Genomic DNA, 16,330 nt, shown 5'->3' on the forward strand with positions numbered 1-16,330 from the left:
AAATGTTCATAATATCCCTTAATCCCTACTTTTACCAGGGTTTACTAAGTGAGTTAAGAGTTGGGGGGAGGAGTGGAAGAGATGGAGGAAATAGGGAAAGGCAAAGTGGGAAAAAGAGAGAAAGAGATGCCTGCTTTTAGAAATGGCAATCTAATGAACAAAAAACTTGGAGGATGATTCAGATAGACAACTCTAGATTTAATTTTATCCTGATGAAGCCACTGCAGCCCCATCAGAGCTCAAAGCAAAGCACCAAGGTAAGTCTCCTTTGCCAACAAAACTTATCTTTCTCAGCTTCTCTTTTACTCAGTCATTACAAGGGAAGAGAAAACTAAAAGCCTGTCTTTGCTTAATTCTATGTCACAGAGATAGCTTGCTTCTTCCAAAAAGACTTCTGATAATCTTTCCCAGAAACACTCTATAAACAACAACATAATTCACCTCAGTTACTACGTCTGCCACTGTCTCAGATTGTTTTAGTTCTGGTAGTTAATGAACTAAGGGCAAAAAAGAGCAAATATGGAAAAATATTTCATAACAGCGACTGTTCACTATCTAAACTCAATTTTTCCAACATGACATTCCTAATGAAAAATTTTCCTACTTATTAGAAGTTTCAAAATAATATCTAGACTTTTCTCACACAGTTCTCAGATTTCCATCATTTTTAGTGCCTCACTCTTCCACAGCCTTCTCTTGCTGTTGAAATAACAATTATACAGCCAGACAAACACATAAAAAGCTGTTAAAAATACTGCAAGAAAATGCTGACAATCTCTCAGAAACAAACAAAAAAAAAGATGAAAAGCACAAAAACCTTTTAGATAACTTTCACCAAAAGATTTTAATTTTTTTAAATTTTTCGAAGGTTTAAAAAAAGGTTACTCCCAAAATGTTCATCATTTTTAGTCATAAAGCTTATTCATCACTTACATTAGTAGAAAGAATAGGTAGAAGCAAGATTTTCCTTAAGTGTGTAAGTACATCAAGTATTAGACAGCTAAATGGATAAGTATGTTCCATAGAGAATATTAAAACATCTTACCCCAGTCTCCATCACTTATTCTACTAAATGAACGGTCCCTCAGAATCCTAAAAATTGACATATTTGTTGAGATGAGAAACATGAGAAATACTAAAAAAAAAAAAAAAAACTTTGCAAATACATTACTTTATTGGAAATGAAAAAAGAAATACTCACCCAGCATTGTTGATCACAATATCTGCAATATAAAACATCCAAGTCACATATATAAAAGCAAGCATATTAATTTGCATTTGCTTAAAACTCACATTTCTTTCAAAAGTGTTTTTCTCCCCATGGAACAGTAGATAAAATAAGCAACAAGTGCTAGCAAAACAAAATTTTATACCTATAGCAAAAAAAATCTGATTCACAAAAGCATAAGAATCACATTATATTAGTGCCTTCCTTTCAAACCTGCATATCTAAAATTTTTTTAGATTTTTCCATCTCTACCTTCTGCCAAAATTCTATGAACTTATTTACAGAATTAGCAGTCACATAACTTAAGTTCTTAGAACTCAGCAGTAACCATAAGCCATCCCTCAGGCAACTTCAAAATTCACAGGGAAAGTTAAAAGTTTAAAAAAATTTTCCTTGCCAATGAAAAGTCAAAAGCCCAGAAAGGAAACCATTAGAATCAGAAACTGATAGCCTATATGAATACACAATTGCATCCTCACTATAAAAAGAAAGGGATTGTTTTTAACGTTCAACCACCATCTTGTGGCTATCTTCATTTCATGACTTCAAACCTTTAGGGCTTCCATCCCTGTGTCAGACAATATGTGAACATGTCTCTCACAAACTCAACCAAATATAGCTAGAAAAAATACACATGGTAGACCAAAAAAAAAGGGAGCGTGAACACATTAAAACTATAAAAATCAACATTTTTTCTGACTAGAAACATGTTGGGCTTTTCCTCCAGTAATGCAATAACCTGTTACAATGTATGGGATTAAATTATGACAATTAAACAATATATTGAAATACTTCTTAAAAATGAACTTTTATATAATTCATCTTAATTTGCAAGATACAGAATCACTTTAATCTGGATAATTATAATTATCCAAAATATTCCACTGAGTCCTCTATTGCCAAAATACTGATTTTTTATTTTCTAAATATAAAATTTAGGATTTAACTTTATAAAATTATATACATTTTATAATTTATAAATTTGGAACACGGGAAACGTCTGTTCAACAGGAGAGCCCCTCTCCACGGTGCCTCGGCCCGAGATGCTCGAGCAGGGAGTGGAGAGCCAAGGGACGCGCAGGGCCACGTTGGGCCAGCAGGCTGGAGGGGAACCCGGGTAGCAGCTCAGGCAGCAGCTCGGCGCGAGCCCTCTCTGCGCCCCAAGGGCACATCCGGGGCCCACAGGGCCCCTAGCGCCGGGTCCGCGGGTGGGCGGGGCAACGGGGGCGGAGCCTGGGAAGAGTCCCCGGTGCCCGTGGCCCGCCTTCCCCAGACGTCTGTCCCACCGGGGCGCCTGCCTAAGCACTTGCAATGCAGGAAGCCCAGGTTCAATCTCTGGCTAGAAAACTAGATCCCACTCACTGCAACTGTGAAGTCCACATGCCACAAAGAAGACCCCATGAGCCACATCTAACATCCAGTGCAGTCAAAAATAATTAAAATATATATATATATATATATTATTTTATATAACTATTATATAATTAGAATTATTTAATAACTATTAAATAAAATTAGTGTTAGTTGACCAGTTGTGTCTGACCCTTTGTGACTGCATGGACTGTAGCCCACCAGGGTCCTCTGTCCATGGAATCTCCAGGCAAGAATACTGTACTGGTTGCCATTCCCTTCTCCAGGGCATCTTTCTGACTCAGGGATTGAACCCAATCTGCATTGCAGGCAGATGCTTTACCATCTGAATCACCAGGGAAGCCCATAGTTATAATTACTTAGTAACTGTTAAATAAGCATTATAATAATTTAATCATACCTCTGCTATACATGCCTGGAAAATCCCACGGATGGAGGAGCCTGGTAGGCTATAGCCCATGGGGTCACAAAGAGCTGGACACGACTGAGCGACTTCTCTTTCATTCTTTCATTCGTTCTTTCTTTCTTTCTGATATACGTATATAATCATACCCCCAATATGTACATTGGGGGTATGATTAAATTATTATAATATCTTTAATAGTTATTAAATAAGTATAATTATATAATCATGTAAATTATTGTATATTATATATGTCTTTTTATATATTGGCGATATGATTAAATTACTATAAAAAGGAAACTTAGAGAATGCTTTTAAGTTTTTCTAAAGACCTTTAAAATACAAAAAAAAACCAACCAATTCAATACATACATGCATACAAACTGTCACCTAGAGCGCTTTGTGGAATAAGATTAGGATTTGTTAAAAAATTAAATTTTAAAACAAATCTAAAAATTTGATTACCAAGAAAGAGCTTTTAGCAAACAAAAGTAAAATAAAAAATAATTCATTAGAAAGGTAGAAGCTGCTCTGTAAGTACCATAGATGCAAAGAGACACTACCTATTCTTCCAAAAGCATCCAGTGCTGTCTTCACAATCTTCTCTCCTTCTTCCACTGAATCTGAAGGAAAGGGAAATTAGGGCAAAACTTTAGCAATAATCCTCACAAATGACTTCTAAATTCTGTGGATCAGAGTACATGACAGATACAATTCATTCAACAGAATTCATTTCCAGGAAAAATACATTTACATTGTAGGCACCTAACAAACTAAAATATAGATGATCTACGTTACAAAAGAAATCTAGTCCCTAAGACAATTCTTTAACCTACAAAAAAAAAAAAGAAAGAGGAGCTGGGTAAATAACAAGCATTTGACAAATAATATCAAAGACAGCACTGTCTAATAGAATTTTGTCTTATGAAAATGAAAATGTCCCTATTTCTGCACTGTCTAATACAGTAGCCATGAACCACATGCGGCTACTGGGCACTTGAAATGTGGCTAGCACGACAAATTGATTATTATTTCATTTCTATTGAATTTTAAGTTGTCACATAGGACTTCTCCTTAAGGATGCAAATGAGAATTTGAGAGGGAGGGAAAGAGGAGTGTATTTAATTTGAAAAAGCATGGTCAAGTCTATATGACTACATTTGGAAAACAAACCTATTGTTTTGTAATGTTGTTGCTTAGTTGCTAAGTTGTGTCCGACTCTTGAAACCCCATGGACAGCAGCCCACCAGGCTCCTCTGTCCATGAGATTTCCCAGCCAAGAAAACTGGAGTGGGTTGCCATTTCCTCCTCCATGGCATCTTCCCGACCCAGGTATCCATCCCATGTCTCATGCATTGCAGGTGGATTCTTTACCACTGAGCCACCAAGGAAGTCCATTTTTATAATATACTAACCATAAAAAGCAAAGCTCAATGAAATACGATGGCCTTGTTATTTCCTGCTAATCAGCCCAGGAGAAGGGCTGATATCACCACAGCTGTGTGTCAAATGGTCAGCTGTCAATTCAACATCACCAGTGTCTCTTTCTACTTTCTCTACAGTCACAGGAGGAGCCAGGGCCCTTCTCTGAGGCCCATACAGTCCTGAGTTAGGTCTTCCAAAAAGAGATAGTCACTTAAAAGGTAGAAAAGTAGGAGACTGCAGGGGCAGGCAGTCTCATGAGCAGGCTGCAGACCTGACATTGGCAGCACATGCAGGCAGGCTCTTGAGAACCACCTGCCACAGGCTGAGATGGTCTCCTACAGTCTCACTGACATGCGCCAGCCCAGACCTTCCGATGCTAAGTCTCTAACTCTGTATAAAACCCTTCACTCTGGGAAAACCAAGAGGGGCTTCTGTTTTCCTGACTGAATCCTGACTAATATACTTTGCATATCAAAACTGAGGGGCAGAGAGGAGAGTCTGAAATTTTCATCTTTAAAAATTAGGTTCTAAAACCCCAGAATTTTTTTCCAAAGGTGAGAACACTTTTCTAGACTCTCAAGAAAGAAATAAGATACTAAAGTATCTGTCTCATTATTCCTTTGAGTACACAAAACAAATCATATCCCATCTTCTTCCCTCTAAAATTTCAAAATAAAGTCACAGGCAATTTAATTTTCTCCCTGGCCCACAAAAGCAAGCTAATTTGCAGAAAAGTCACTAAACACTAGCTTTTTAAAAGTAAATCTATTCAAGAAGATACCTTACAAATACTATTAGAATCAGGCAGTCCTAAGATGGCAGAGGAATAGGACAGGGAGACCACTTTCTCCCCCACAAATTCATCGAAAGATCATTTGAACGGTGAGCAAATTCCACAAAACAACCTCTGAACGCTGGCAGAGGACACCAGGCACCCAGAAAGGCAGCCCACTGTCTTCGAAAGGAGGTAGGACAAAATATAAAAGATAAAAAGAGAGACAAAAGAGTTAGGGACAGAGAACTGTCCCAGGGAGGGAGTCGTGAAAAAGGAGAAGTTTCCAAACACCAGGAAACCCTCTCATCGGTGGGTCTGTGGGGAGTTTTGGAATTTCAGAGGGCAACATAATCAGGAGGTAAAATAAATAAACAAATAAATAAAACCCACAGATTACGTGCCTAACCACAACTCCCAGCAGAGAAGTAGCCCAGACGCTCGCATCCGCCGCCAGCAAGCGGGTACTGAACAGGGGGGCACAGGCTGCATTGCTTAGGGTAAGGACCGGGCCTGAATGCCCTGAGGACAATCTGAGGGGGCTAACGTGAGAAAGCAACCCAAACTGTGGGATAGCCAGAGAGAGAGAGAGAGAACTTTTCCGCAAAAAGCTCTAAGCTAAGGCACTGCCAGCCCGCTCACAGAACAAAGGACTGAGAGAATACCAGAGGAGAGCTAGCCTGCTGTAGACCGGCCCATTCCCTGCCAGAGGCAGAGAGGCAGGTGACAGCCAGAGCCAGAAAAGGGCAACCTTGGCCCCAGAGACGGCATCCTCTACCAAACTGCAAGCAGGCTCCCAGTTGTTAACCAAGTCTTCCTGGGCTCCTGGACAGTTGACATCCATCAGGAGGGTCACAGCCAGAGATCGGCTCCCCAGAGGAGACACAGGGCACACCTGAGACAGCGCTCCCGCTGCGCGCCCAGGAAACCGAGCGGCTGGGACGGGACGTGATAAGATGCACCGCACACCTGGGGAGAGTGCTCTTGCCAAGCACCTGGTCGCCTGAGCTGCTCGGACCTGCGAAGGGCACAAAACGCATGCCCAACAGAGTGTGCCTTCGTGGAGTACCCGATAACCTGAACCTGAGTGGCTTAGACCGGGGAAGTGCACGCAACCCAGGGCCCGCTTTAGACAGCTCCCCCGCAGAGCAACCTGGAGCCTGAGCAGTGTAGACCAGGAAAGCACACACGCCCTGAGCGGGGGCAAACCCAATGTGGCCCAGACACTGCGAGCACTCCCCGCACACGCCAGGGATGTTTGTCTGCAGTGCTCCTCCCTCCCCGCAGCACGACTGAGCAAGTGAGCCTAAATAAGTGACCACCTTCGCCCCTCTGTGTCAGGGTGGAAATTAGACACTGAAGGGACTTGCAAACAGAGGAAGCCAAAATAAACAGATGGAACTGCTTTGGAAGTAACAGGTGCAACAGATTAAAACCCTGTAGTTAGCACTGACACTGGAAGGGGCCTATAGACCCTGAGAAGTATAAGCTGGAAGGAGGAACCATCTGAAACTGAACTGACCCCACACTGCCCGCAACAGCTCCAGAGAAATTTCTAGATATATTTTACTATTATCATTTTTAAATTTTAAATCATTTTTTATTTTTAACTCCTTTATTACTCATTTAATTTTCATTTTTATAACCTATTACCCTGCAAAAAAAAAAAGAGACTCTATTTTTAAAGCAAATTTCATATATATTTTTTATAATTTTTGTGATTTTGTGTTTTTTTTAATATTGTATTTTTGAGAGTCTAACCTCTACTCTAGATTTTTAATCTTTGCTTTCTGGTATTTGTTATCAATTTTGTATCTTTAACAATCCAATCTTCAGTATCCATTTTTACTTAGGACTGTGATTACTGACTGGATTGCCCTCTCCCTTCAACTCTCCTTTTTCTCCCCCAGGTCACCTCTGTCTCCTCCTTCCCCTTTCTCTTCTCTACCCAACTCTGGAAATCTCTTTGGGTATTCTGGGCTGTGAAGAACACAGGGAAATGATTACTGGCTAGATCTGTCTCTCTCCTTTTGACTCCCCCTATTCTCCTCCTGGTCACCTCTATCTCCTTCCTCTGTCTTCTCTTCTCTATGGAACTCCATGAACCTCTCTGGGTGTTCCAGGCTGTGAAGAGCACATAGGGATTTGATTACTGGCTATATTGCTCTTTCCCCTTTTGATTCTTCCTCTTCTCCTCCTGGTCACCTCTATCTCCCTCCTCCCTCTTGTCTTCTCCATGTAACTCTGCGAACCTCTCTGGGTATCCCTCACTGTGGAGAATCTTTTCTCCATTAACCTAGATGTTTTATCATCAGTGCTGTATGGATGGAGAAGTCTTGACTACTGTAAGAATAAGACTGAAAACCAGAGGCAGGAGGCTTAAATCCAAAACCTGAGAACACCAGAAAACTCCTGACTCCAGGGAACATTAATCGATAAGAGTTCATCCAAAAGCCTCCATACCTACACTGAAACCAAGCCCCACCCAAGAGCCAACAAGTTCCAGAGCAAGACATACCACACTAATTCTCCAGCAACACAGGGACATAGCCCAAAGTCACACCAAACCCATAGACACTTCAAAACTCACTACTGGACACTTGACTGCACTCCAGAGAAAAGAGATCCAGCTCCACCCACCAGAACACCAACACAAGCTTCTCTAACCAGGAAACCTTGACAAGCCACTCATCCAACCCCACCCACATGGAGGAACCTCCACAATAAAGAGGAACCACAAACTTCCAGCATACAGAAAGGCCACCCCAAATACAGCAATCTAAACAAGATGAAAAGGCAGAGAACTACTCAGCAGGTAAAGGAACATGATAGATGCCTGCTAAACCAAACAAAAGAGGAGGAGATAAGGAGTCTACCTAAAAAAGAATTCAGAATAATGATAGTAAAAATGATCCAAAATCTTGAAAACAAAATGGAGTTACAGATAAATAGCCTGGAGACAAGGATTGAGAAGATGCAAGAAATGTTTAACAAGGACCTAAAGAAAAAAACAGTCAATCAATAATGTATAATGCAATAACAGATCAAAAACACTCTGGAGCGAACCAACAGTAGAATAACTGAGGCAGAAGTAGGATAAGTGAGGTGGAAGATAGAATGGTGGAAATAAATGAAGCAGAGAGGAAAAAAGAAAAAATATTTAAAAGAAATGAGGACAACCTCAGAGACCTCTGGGACAATGTCAAACGCCCCAACATTCGAATCACAGGAGTCCCAGAAGAAGAAGACAAAAAGAAAGGCCATGAGAAAATATTTGAGGAGATAATAGTTGAAAACTTCCCTAAAATGCGGAAGGAAATAGCCACCCAAATCCAAGAAACTCAGAGAGTCCCAAACAGGATAAACCCAAGGCAAAAAACCACAAGACAATTTCTTAATCAAATTAACAAAGATCAAACACAAGGAACAAATATTAAAAGCAGCAAGGGAAAAACAACAAACACCACACAAAGGGATTCCCATAAGGATTACAGCTGATCTTTCAATAGAAACTCTTCAGGCCAGAAGGGAATGGCAGGACATGCTTAAAGTGATGAAAGAGAAAAACCTACAACTCAGATTACTGTACCCAGCAAGGATCTCATTCAGACATGAAGGAGAATTCAAAAGCTTTAGAGACAAGCAAAAGCTGAGAAAAATCAGCACCACCAAACCAGCTCTTCAACAAATGCTAAAGGATCTTCTCTAGACAGGAAACACAGAAAAGGTTTATAAACTCAAACCCAAAACAAAAAAGTAAATGGCAATGGGATCATACTTATCAATAATTACTTTAAATGTAAATGGGTTGAATGCCCCAACCAAAAGACAAAGACTGGCTGAATAGATACAAAAACAAGACCCCTATACTTGCCGTCTACAAGAGATCCACCTCAAAACAAGGGACACATACAGACTGAAAGTGAAGGGCTGGAAAAAAGCTATTTCACGCAAATGGAGACCAAAAGCAGGAGTAGCAATACTCATATCAGATAAAATAGACTTTGAAATAAAGGCTGTGAAAAGAGGCAAAGAAGGACACTACATAATGATTGAAGGATCAATCCAAGAAGAAGATAAAACAATTATAAATATATATGCACCCAACACAGGAGTATCACAATATATAAGGCAAATGCTAACATGTACAAAAGGGGAAACTAACAGTAACACAATAATAGTGGAAGACTTTAATACCCCACTCACACCTATGGATAGATCAACTAAACAGAAAATTAGCAAGGAAACACAAATTTTAAATGATACAATGGACCAGTTAGACCTAATTGATATCTATAGGAAATTTCACCCCAAAACAATGAATTTCACCTTTTTCTCAAGTGCACACGAAACCTTCTTCAGGATAGATCACATTCTGGGCCATAAGTCTAGCCTTGGTAAATTCAAAAAAACTGAAATCATTCCAATCATCTTTTCTGATCACTACGCAGTTAAGATCAGATGTCAACTACAGGAAAAAAAAAAAACTATTAAAAATACCAACATATGGAGGTTAAACAACACACTTCTGAATAACCAACAAATCACAGAAGAAATCAAAATATGCATAGAAACGAATGAAAATGAAAACAACAACCCAAAACCTATGGGATTCAGTAAAAGCAGTGCTAAGGGGAAGGTTCATAGCAATACAAGCTTACCTCAAGAGAAAAGAGAAAAATCAAACAAATAACATAACTCTACACCTAAAGCAACTAGAAAAGGAAAAAATGAAGAACCCCAGGGTTAGTAGATGGAAAGAATTCTTAAAAATTATGGCAGAAATAAATGCAAAAGAAACAAAGGAGACCATAGCAAAAATCAACAAAGCTAAAAGCTGGTTATTTGAGGAGATAAAAAAAAATAGACAAACCATTAGCCAGGCTCATCAAGAAAAAAAGGGAGACGAATCAAATCAGCAAAATTAGAAATGAAAATGGAGAAATCACAACAGACAACACAGAAATACAAAGGATCATAGGAAACTACTATCAGCAACTATATGCCAATAAAATGACAACTTGGAAGAAATGGACAAATTCTTAGAAAAGTATAACTTTCCAAAAATGAACCAGGAAGAAATAGAAAATCTTAACAGACCCATCACAAGCACGGAAATCGAAAATGTAATCAGAAATCTTCCAGCAAACAAAAGCCCAGGACCAGACGACTTCACAGCTGAATTCTACCAAAAATTTAGATTAGAGCTAACACCTATCCTACTCAAACCCTTCCACAAAATTTCAGAGGAAGGTAAACTTCCAAACTCATTCTATGAGGCCACCATCACCCTAATACCGAAACCAAAGATGCCACAAAAAAAGAAAATTTCAGGCCAATATCACTGATGAACACAGATGCAAAAATCTGTAACAAAATTCTAGCAAACAGAATCCAACAACATATTAAAAAGATCATACACCATGACCAAGTGGGCTTTATCCCAGGATTCTTTAATATCCACAAATCAATCAATGTGATATACCACATTAACAAATTGAAAGATAAAAACCATATGATTATCTCAACAGATGCAGAGAAAGCTTTTGACAAAATTCAAATATCAAAACCCATTTATGATAAAGCAAGAACAGAAGGAACATACCTCAACATAATAAAAGCCATATATGATAAGCCCACAGCAAACATTATCCTCAGTGGTAAAAAATTGAAAGCCTTTCCCCTAAAGTAAGGAACAAGACAAGGGTGCCCACTCTCACCACTACTATTCAACATAGTTTTGGAAGTTTTAGCCACAGCAATCAGAGAAGAAAAAAAATAAAAGGAATCCATATTGGAAAAGAAGTAAAACTATCACTGTTTGCAGATGACATGATCCCCTACATAGAAAACCCTAAAGACTCCACCAGAAAATTACTAGAGCTAATCAATGAATATAGTAAAGTGGCAGGATATAAAATTAATACACAGAAATCCCTTGCATTCCTATACACTAACAATGAGAAAACAGAAAGAGAAATTAAGGAAACAATTCCATTCACCATTGCAACGAAAAGAATAAAATACTTAGGAATAAATCTACCTAAAGAAACAAAAGACCTATATATAGGGGGGGAGGAGCCAAGATGGCGGAGGAGTAGGACGGGGAGACCACTTTCTCTCCTACAAATTCATCAAAAGAATAACTGAACGCAGAGCAAACTTCGCAAAACAACTTCGGATCGCTAGCTGAGGTCATCAGGTGCCCAGAAAAGCAGCCCATTGTCTTCGAAAGGAGGTAGGACAAAATATAAAAGATAAAAAGTGAGACAAAAGAGCTAAGGACGGAGATCCGACCCGGGAGCTCTTAGGCGGCATTGCTTGGGGTAGGGTCCGGGCCGAGTGCCCTGAGGACAATCGGAGGGAACTTCTGTGAGTTGCCAACTTGAACTGTGGGAGACCAAAAGAGAGTAAATTAACCGGCCCGAACACACTGCCGGCCGTTCGCAGAACAAAGAGACCGAGAGGGTCCAGAGAGGAGCTCCCAGGCTGCGGACCGGCCCAGCCCCGCCAGAGGCAGGAGGCAGGGGGGAGGGGAAGGTCGCGGCGAGACACAGGGCGCAGGCACCCGACCGGCGCGGGCGGGGACTGGGGCTGGGGACGCGGAGGGCGGAAGGCGCGCGCGCCCGACTGGCGCCAGCGGAAACTGAGACTGGGTCTGCGGAAGGGAGTGGGCGCGCCACACCTGGGTAGAGTGCGCCCACCAAGCCCCTGGCTGCCTGGACCGCTCTGACGGGGAAGGCACAGAGAGCGGGCGCAGCTTTTCCTTCCAAGCTTTTGTGGAACACCCGAGGGCTGGAACCTCGCGCAGCGCGGGGCGCGCTCCATATAGAACAGCCGGGAGCCTGAGCAGCACAGACGGAGAAAGCAGCGTCAGCCCCTCCCGACAGCCCCAGCCCATCCCCGCGGCGCAAGCCCGTCCCTGCCCTGCAGAGCGACGGAACTAGCTACCTGAATAAGAGTCCACCTCCGCCCGCCTGTGTCAGGGCGGAAATGAGGCTCTGAAGAGACCGGCAAACAGAAGCCAAATAAACAAAGGGAACCGCTTCAGAAGGGACTGGTGCAACAGATTAAAATCCCTCTAGGAAACACTGACTACACCGGAGGGGCCTGTAGATATCGAGAAGTGTAAGCTGGAACGAGGAGCTATCTGAAACTGAGCCGAACCCACACTGACCGCAACAGCTCCAGAGAAACTCCTAGATATAATTTTACTTTTTTCTCTTTTTTTTTTTTTATTTTTTTTTCTTTTTTTCTTTTTTTTCTTTTTTCTTTCTTCTCTTTTATTTTCCTTTAAAATCCCCTATTACTCCCCCATTACTCCTTAACTTTCATTTCCACAGACTTTTACGATTTTTTTAATTAGGGGGAAAAAAAAAATTTTTTTTTCTTTTTTTTTTTCTTTTTTTTTTCTTTCTTTTTTTTCTTTTTCTTTCTTTTTTTTTTTTCTTTTTTTTCTTTGCTTTTTCTCTTCTATTTTCTATTTTTCTTTTTCTCTTATTTCTTTTAAAGTCCTCTAGTACTCCTCTACTACTCCTTAATTTTCATTTTCAATACAATATAACCTTACAAAAAAAAAAAGAGAAGCCCTATTTTTAAACCAAAGATTATTCTCTCCCAATCTTGACTCTCTGTTTTCTACCTCAGAACACCTCTATTTCCTCCTTTCCCCTTCTCTTCCCAATCCAGTTCTGTGAATCCTTGTAGGTGACTGGGCTACGGAGAACACTCTGGGAACAGACAGCTGCGTAGATCTGTCTCTCTCCTCTTGAGTCCCCCTTTTTCTCCTCCTGTTCATCTCTATCTCCCTCCTCCCTCTCCTCTTCTTCATGTAACTCTGTGAACCTCTCTGGGTGTCCCTAACGGGGGAGAATCTTTTAGCCATTAACCTAGAAGTTTTCTTATCAGGGCTGTATAGTTGGAGAAGTCCTGAGACTACAGGAAGAAGAAAACTGAAATCCAGAGGCAGGAGACTTAAGCCCAAAACCTGAGAACACCAGAAAACTCCTGACCACATGGAACTTTAAGTAATAAGTGACCGTCCAAAAGCCTCCATACCTACACTGAAACCAACCACCACCCAAGAGCCAATAAGTTTTAGAGCAAGACATACCACGCAAATTCTCCAGCAATGCAGGAACATAGCCCTGAACATCAACATACAGGCTGCCCAAGGACACACCTAACACATAGACCCATCTCAAAACTCATTACTGGGCGCTCCATTGCTCTCCAAAGAAAAGAAATCAAGTTCCACGCACCAGAACACTGACGCAAGCTCCCCTAACCAGGAAATCTTGACAAGCCAATCGTCTAACCCCACCCACTGGGTTAATCCTCCACAATAAAAAGGAACCACAGACCTCCAGAATACAGAAAGCCCACTCCAGATACAGCAATCTAAACAAGATGAAAAGGCAAAGAAATACCCAACAGGTAAAGGAACATGAAAAATGCCCACCAAGTCAAACAAAAGAGGAGGAGATAGGGAATCTACCTGAAAAAGAATTTAGAATAATGATAATAAAAATGATCCAAAGTCTTGAAAACAAAATGGAGTTACAGATAAATAGCCTGGAAACAAAGATTGAAAAGATTCAAGAACTGTTTAATAAAGACCTAGAAGAAATAAAAAAGAGTCAATTAAAAATGAATAATGCAATGAATGAGATCAAAAACACTTTGGAGGGAACCAAGAGTAGAATAACGGAGGCAGAAGATAGGATAAGTGAGGTAGAAGATAAAATGGTGGAAATAAATGAAGCAGAGAGGAAAAAAGAAAAAAGGATCAAAAGAAATGAGGACAATCTCAGGGACCTCTGGGACACTGTGAAACGCCCCAACATTCGAATCATAGGAGTTCCAGAAGAAGAAGACAAAAAGAAAGGCCATGAGAAAATACTCGAGGAGATAATAGCTGAAAACTTCCCTAAAATGGGGAAGGAAATAGCCACCCAAATCCAAGAAACCCAGAGAGTCCCAAACAGGATAAACCCAAGGCGAAACACCCCAAGACACATATTAATCAAATTAACAAAGATCAAACACAAAGAACAAATATTAAAAGCAGCAAGGGAAAAACAACAAATAACACACAAAGGGATTCCCATAAGGATAACAGCTGACCTATCAATAGAAACCCTCCAGGCCAGAAGGGAATGGCAGGACGTACTGAAAGTAATGAAAGAGAATAACCTACAACCTAGATCACTGTATCCAGCAAGGATCTCATTCAGATATGAAGGAGAATTCAAAAGCTTTACAGATAAGCAAAAGCTGAGAGAATTCAGCACCACCAAACCAGCTCTTCAACAAATGCTAAAGGATCTTCTCTAGACAGGAAATACAGAAAGGTTGTATAAAAGTGAACCCAAAACAACAAAGTAAATGGCAACAGGACCACACCTATCAATAATTACCTTAAATGTAAATGGGTTGAATGCCCCAACCAAAAGACAAAGATTGGCTGAATGGATACAAAAACAAGACCCCTATATATGCTGTCTACAAGAGACCCACCTCAAAACAAGAGACACATACAGACTAAAAGTGAAGGGCTGGAAAAAAATATTTCATGCAAACGGAGACCAAAAGAAAGCAGGAGTCGCAATACTCATATCAGATAAAATAGACTTTCAAATAAAGGATGTGAAAAGAGACAAAGAAGGACACTACATAATGATCAAAGGATCAATCAAAGAAGAAGATATAACAATTATAAATATATATGCACCCAACATAGGAGCACCGCAATATGTACGGCAAACACTAACGAGTATGAAAGAGGAAATTAATAGTAACACAATAATAGTGGGAGACTTTAATACCCCACTCACAACTATGGATAGATCAACTAAACAGAAAATTAACAAGGAAACACAAACCTTGAATGACACAATGGACCAGCTAGACCTAATTGATATCTATAGGACATTTCACCCCAAAACAATCAACGTCACCTTTTTCTCAAGTGCACACGGAACCTTCTCCAGAATAGATCACATCCTGGGCCATAAATCTGGTCTTGGAAAATTCAAAAAAATTGAAATCATTCCAGTCATCTTTTCTGACCACAGTGCAGTAAGATTAGATCTCAATTACAGGAAAAAAATTGTTAAAACTTCAAACATATGGAGGCTAAATAACACGCTTCTGAATAACCAACAAATCATAGAAAAAATCAAAAAACAAATCAAAATATGTATAGAAATGAATGAAAATGAAAACACAACAACCCAAAACCTATGGGACACTGTAAAAGCAGTGCTAAGGGGAAGGTTCATAGCATTACAGGCTTACATCAAGAAACAAGAAAAAAACCAAATAAATAACCTAACTCTACACCTAAAGCAATTAGAGAAGGAAGAAATGAAGAACCCCAGAGTTAGCAGAAGGAAAGAAATCTTAAAAATCAGGGCAGAAATAAATGCAAAAGAAACTAAAGAGACCATAGCAAAAATCAACAAAGCTAAAAGCTGGTTTTTTGAAAAAATAAACAAAATTGACAAACCATTAGCAAGACTCATTAAGAAACAAAGAGAGAAAAACCAAATTAACAAAATTAGAAATGAAAATGGAGAGATCACAACAGACAACACTGAAATACAAAGGATCATAAGAGACTACTACCAGCAGCTCTATGCCAATAAAATGGACAACTTGGATGAAATGGACAAATTCTTAGAAAAGTATAACTTTCCAAAACTGAACCAGGAAGAAATAGAAGATCTTAACAGACCCATCACAAGCAAGGAAATCAAAACTGTCATCAAAAATCTTCCAGCAAACAAAAGCCCAGGACCAGATGGCTTCACAGCCGAATTCTACCAAAAATTTAGAGAAGAGCTAACACCTATCTTACTCAAACTCTTCCAGAAAATTGCAGATGAAGGTAAGCTTCCAAACTCATTCTATGAGGCCACCATCACCCTAATTCCAAAACCAGACAAAGATGCCACAAAAAAAGAAAACTACAGGCCAATATCACTGATGAACATAGATGCAAAAATCCTTAACAAAATTCTAGCAAACAGAATCCAACAACATATTAAAAAAATCATACACCATGACCAAGTGGGCTTTATCCCAGGAATGCAAGGATTCTTTAATATCCGCAAATCAATCAATGTAA

At 40.0% G+C, this 16,330-nt stretch overlaps 1 protein-coding gene across 1 annotated transcript in view; it reads right to left on the reverse strand.

The window, feature by feature from the left end:
- The window catches only part of HSD17B4 (hydroxysteroid 17-beta dehydrogenase 4), a 104,717-nt gene that overhangs the window by 62,333 nt on the left and 26,054 nt on the right, over nucleotides 1-16,330 (reverse strand). Inside the window, exons 4-6 of the mRNA XM_043912295.1 lie at nucleotides 3,566-3,625; nucleotides 1,202-1,223; nucleotides 1,046-1,092 (exon numbers count right to left, since the gene is read on the reverse strand). Coding sequence (XP_043768230.1) covers nucleotides 1,046-1,092; nucleotides 1,202-1,223; nucleotides 3,566-3,625 — 129 coding nt within the window. The remainder of the gene's footprint in view (nucleotides 1-1,045; nucleotides 1,093-1,201; nucleotides 1,224-3,565; nucleotides 3,626-16,330) is intronic.

Source organism: Cervus elaphus, chromosome 9 (assembly GCF_910594005.1).
Source record: "Cervus elaphus chromosome 9, mCerEla1.1, whole genome shotgun sequence".
Lineage (NCBI taxonomy): Eukaryota > Metazoa > Chordata > Mammalia > Artiodactyla > Cervidae > Cervus > Cervus elaphus.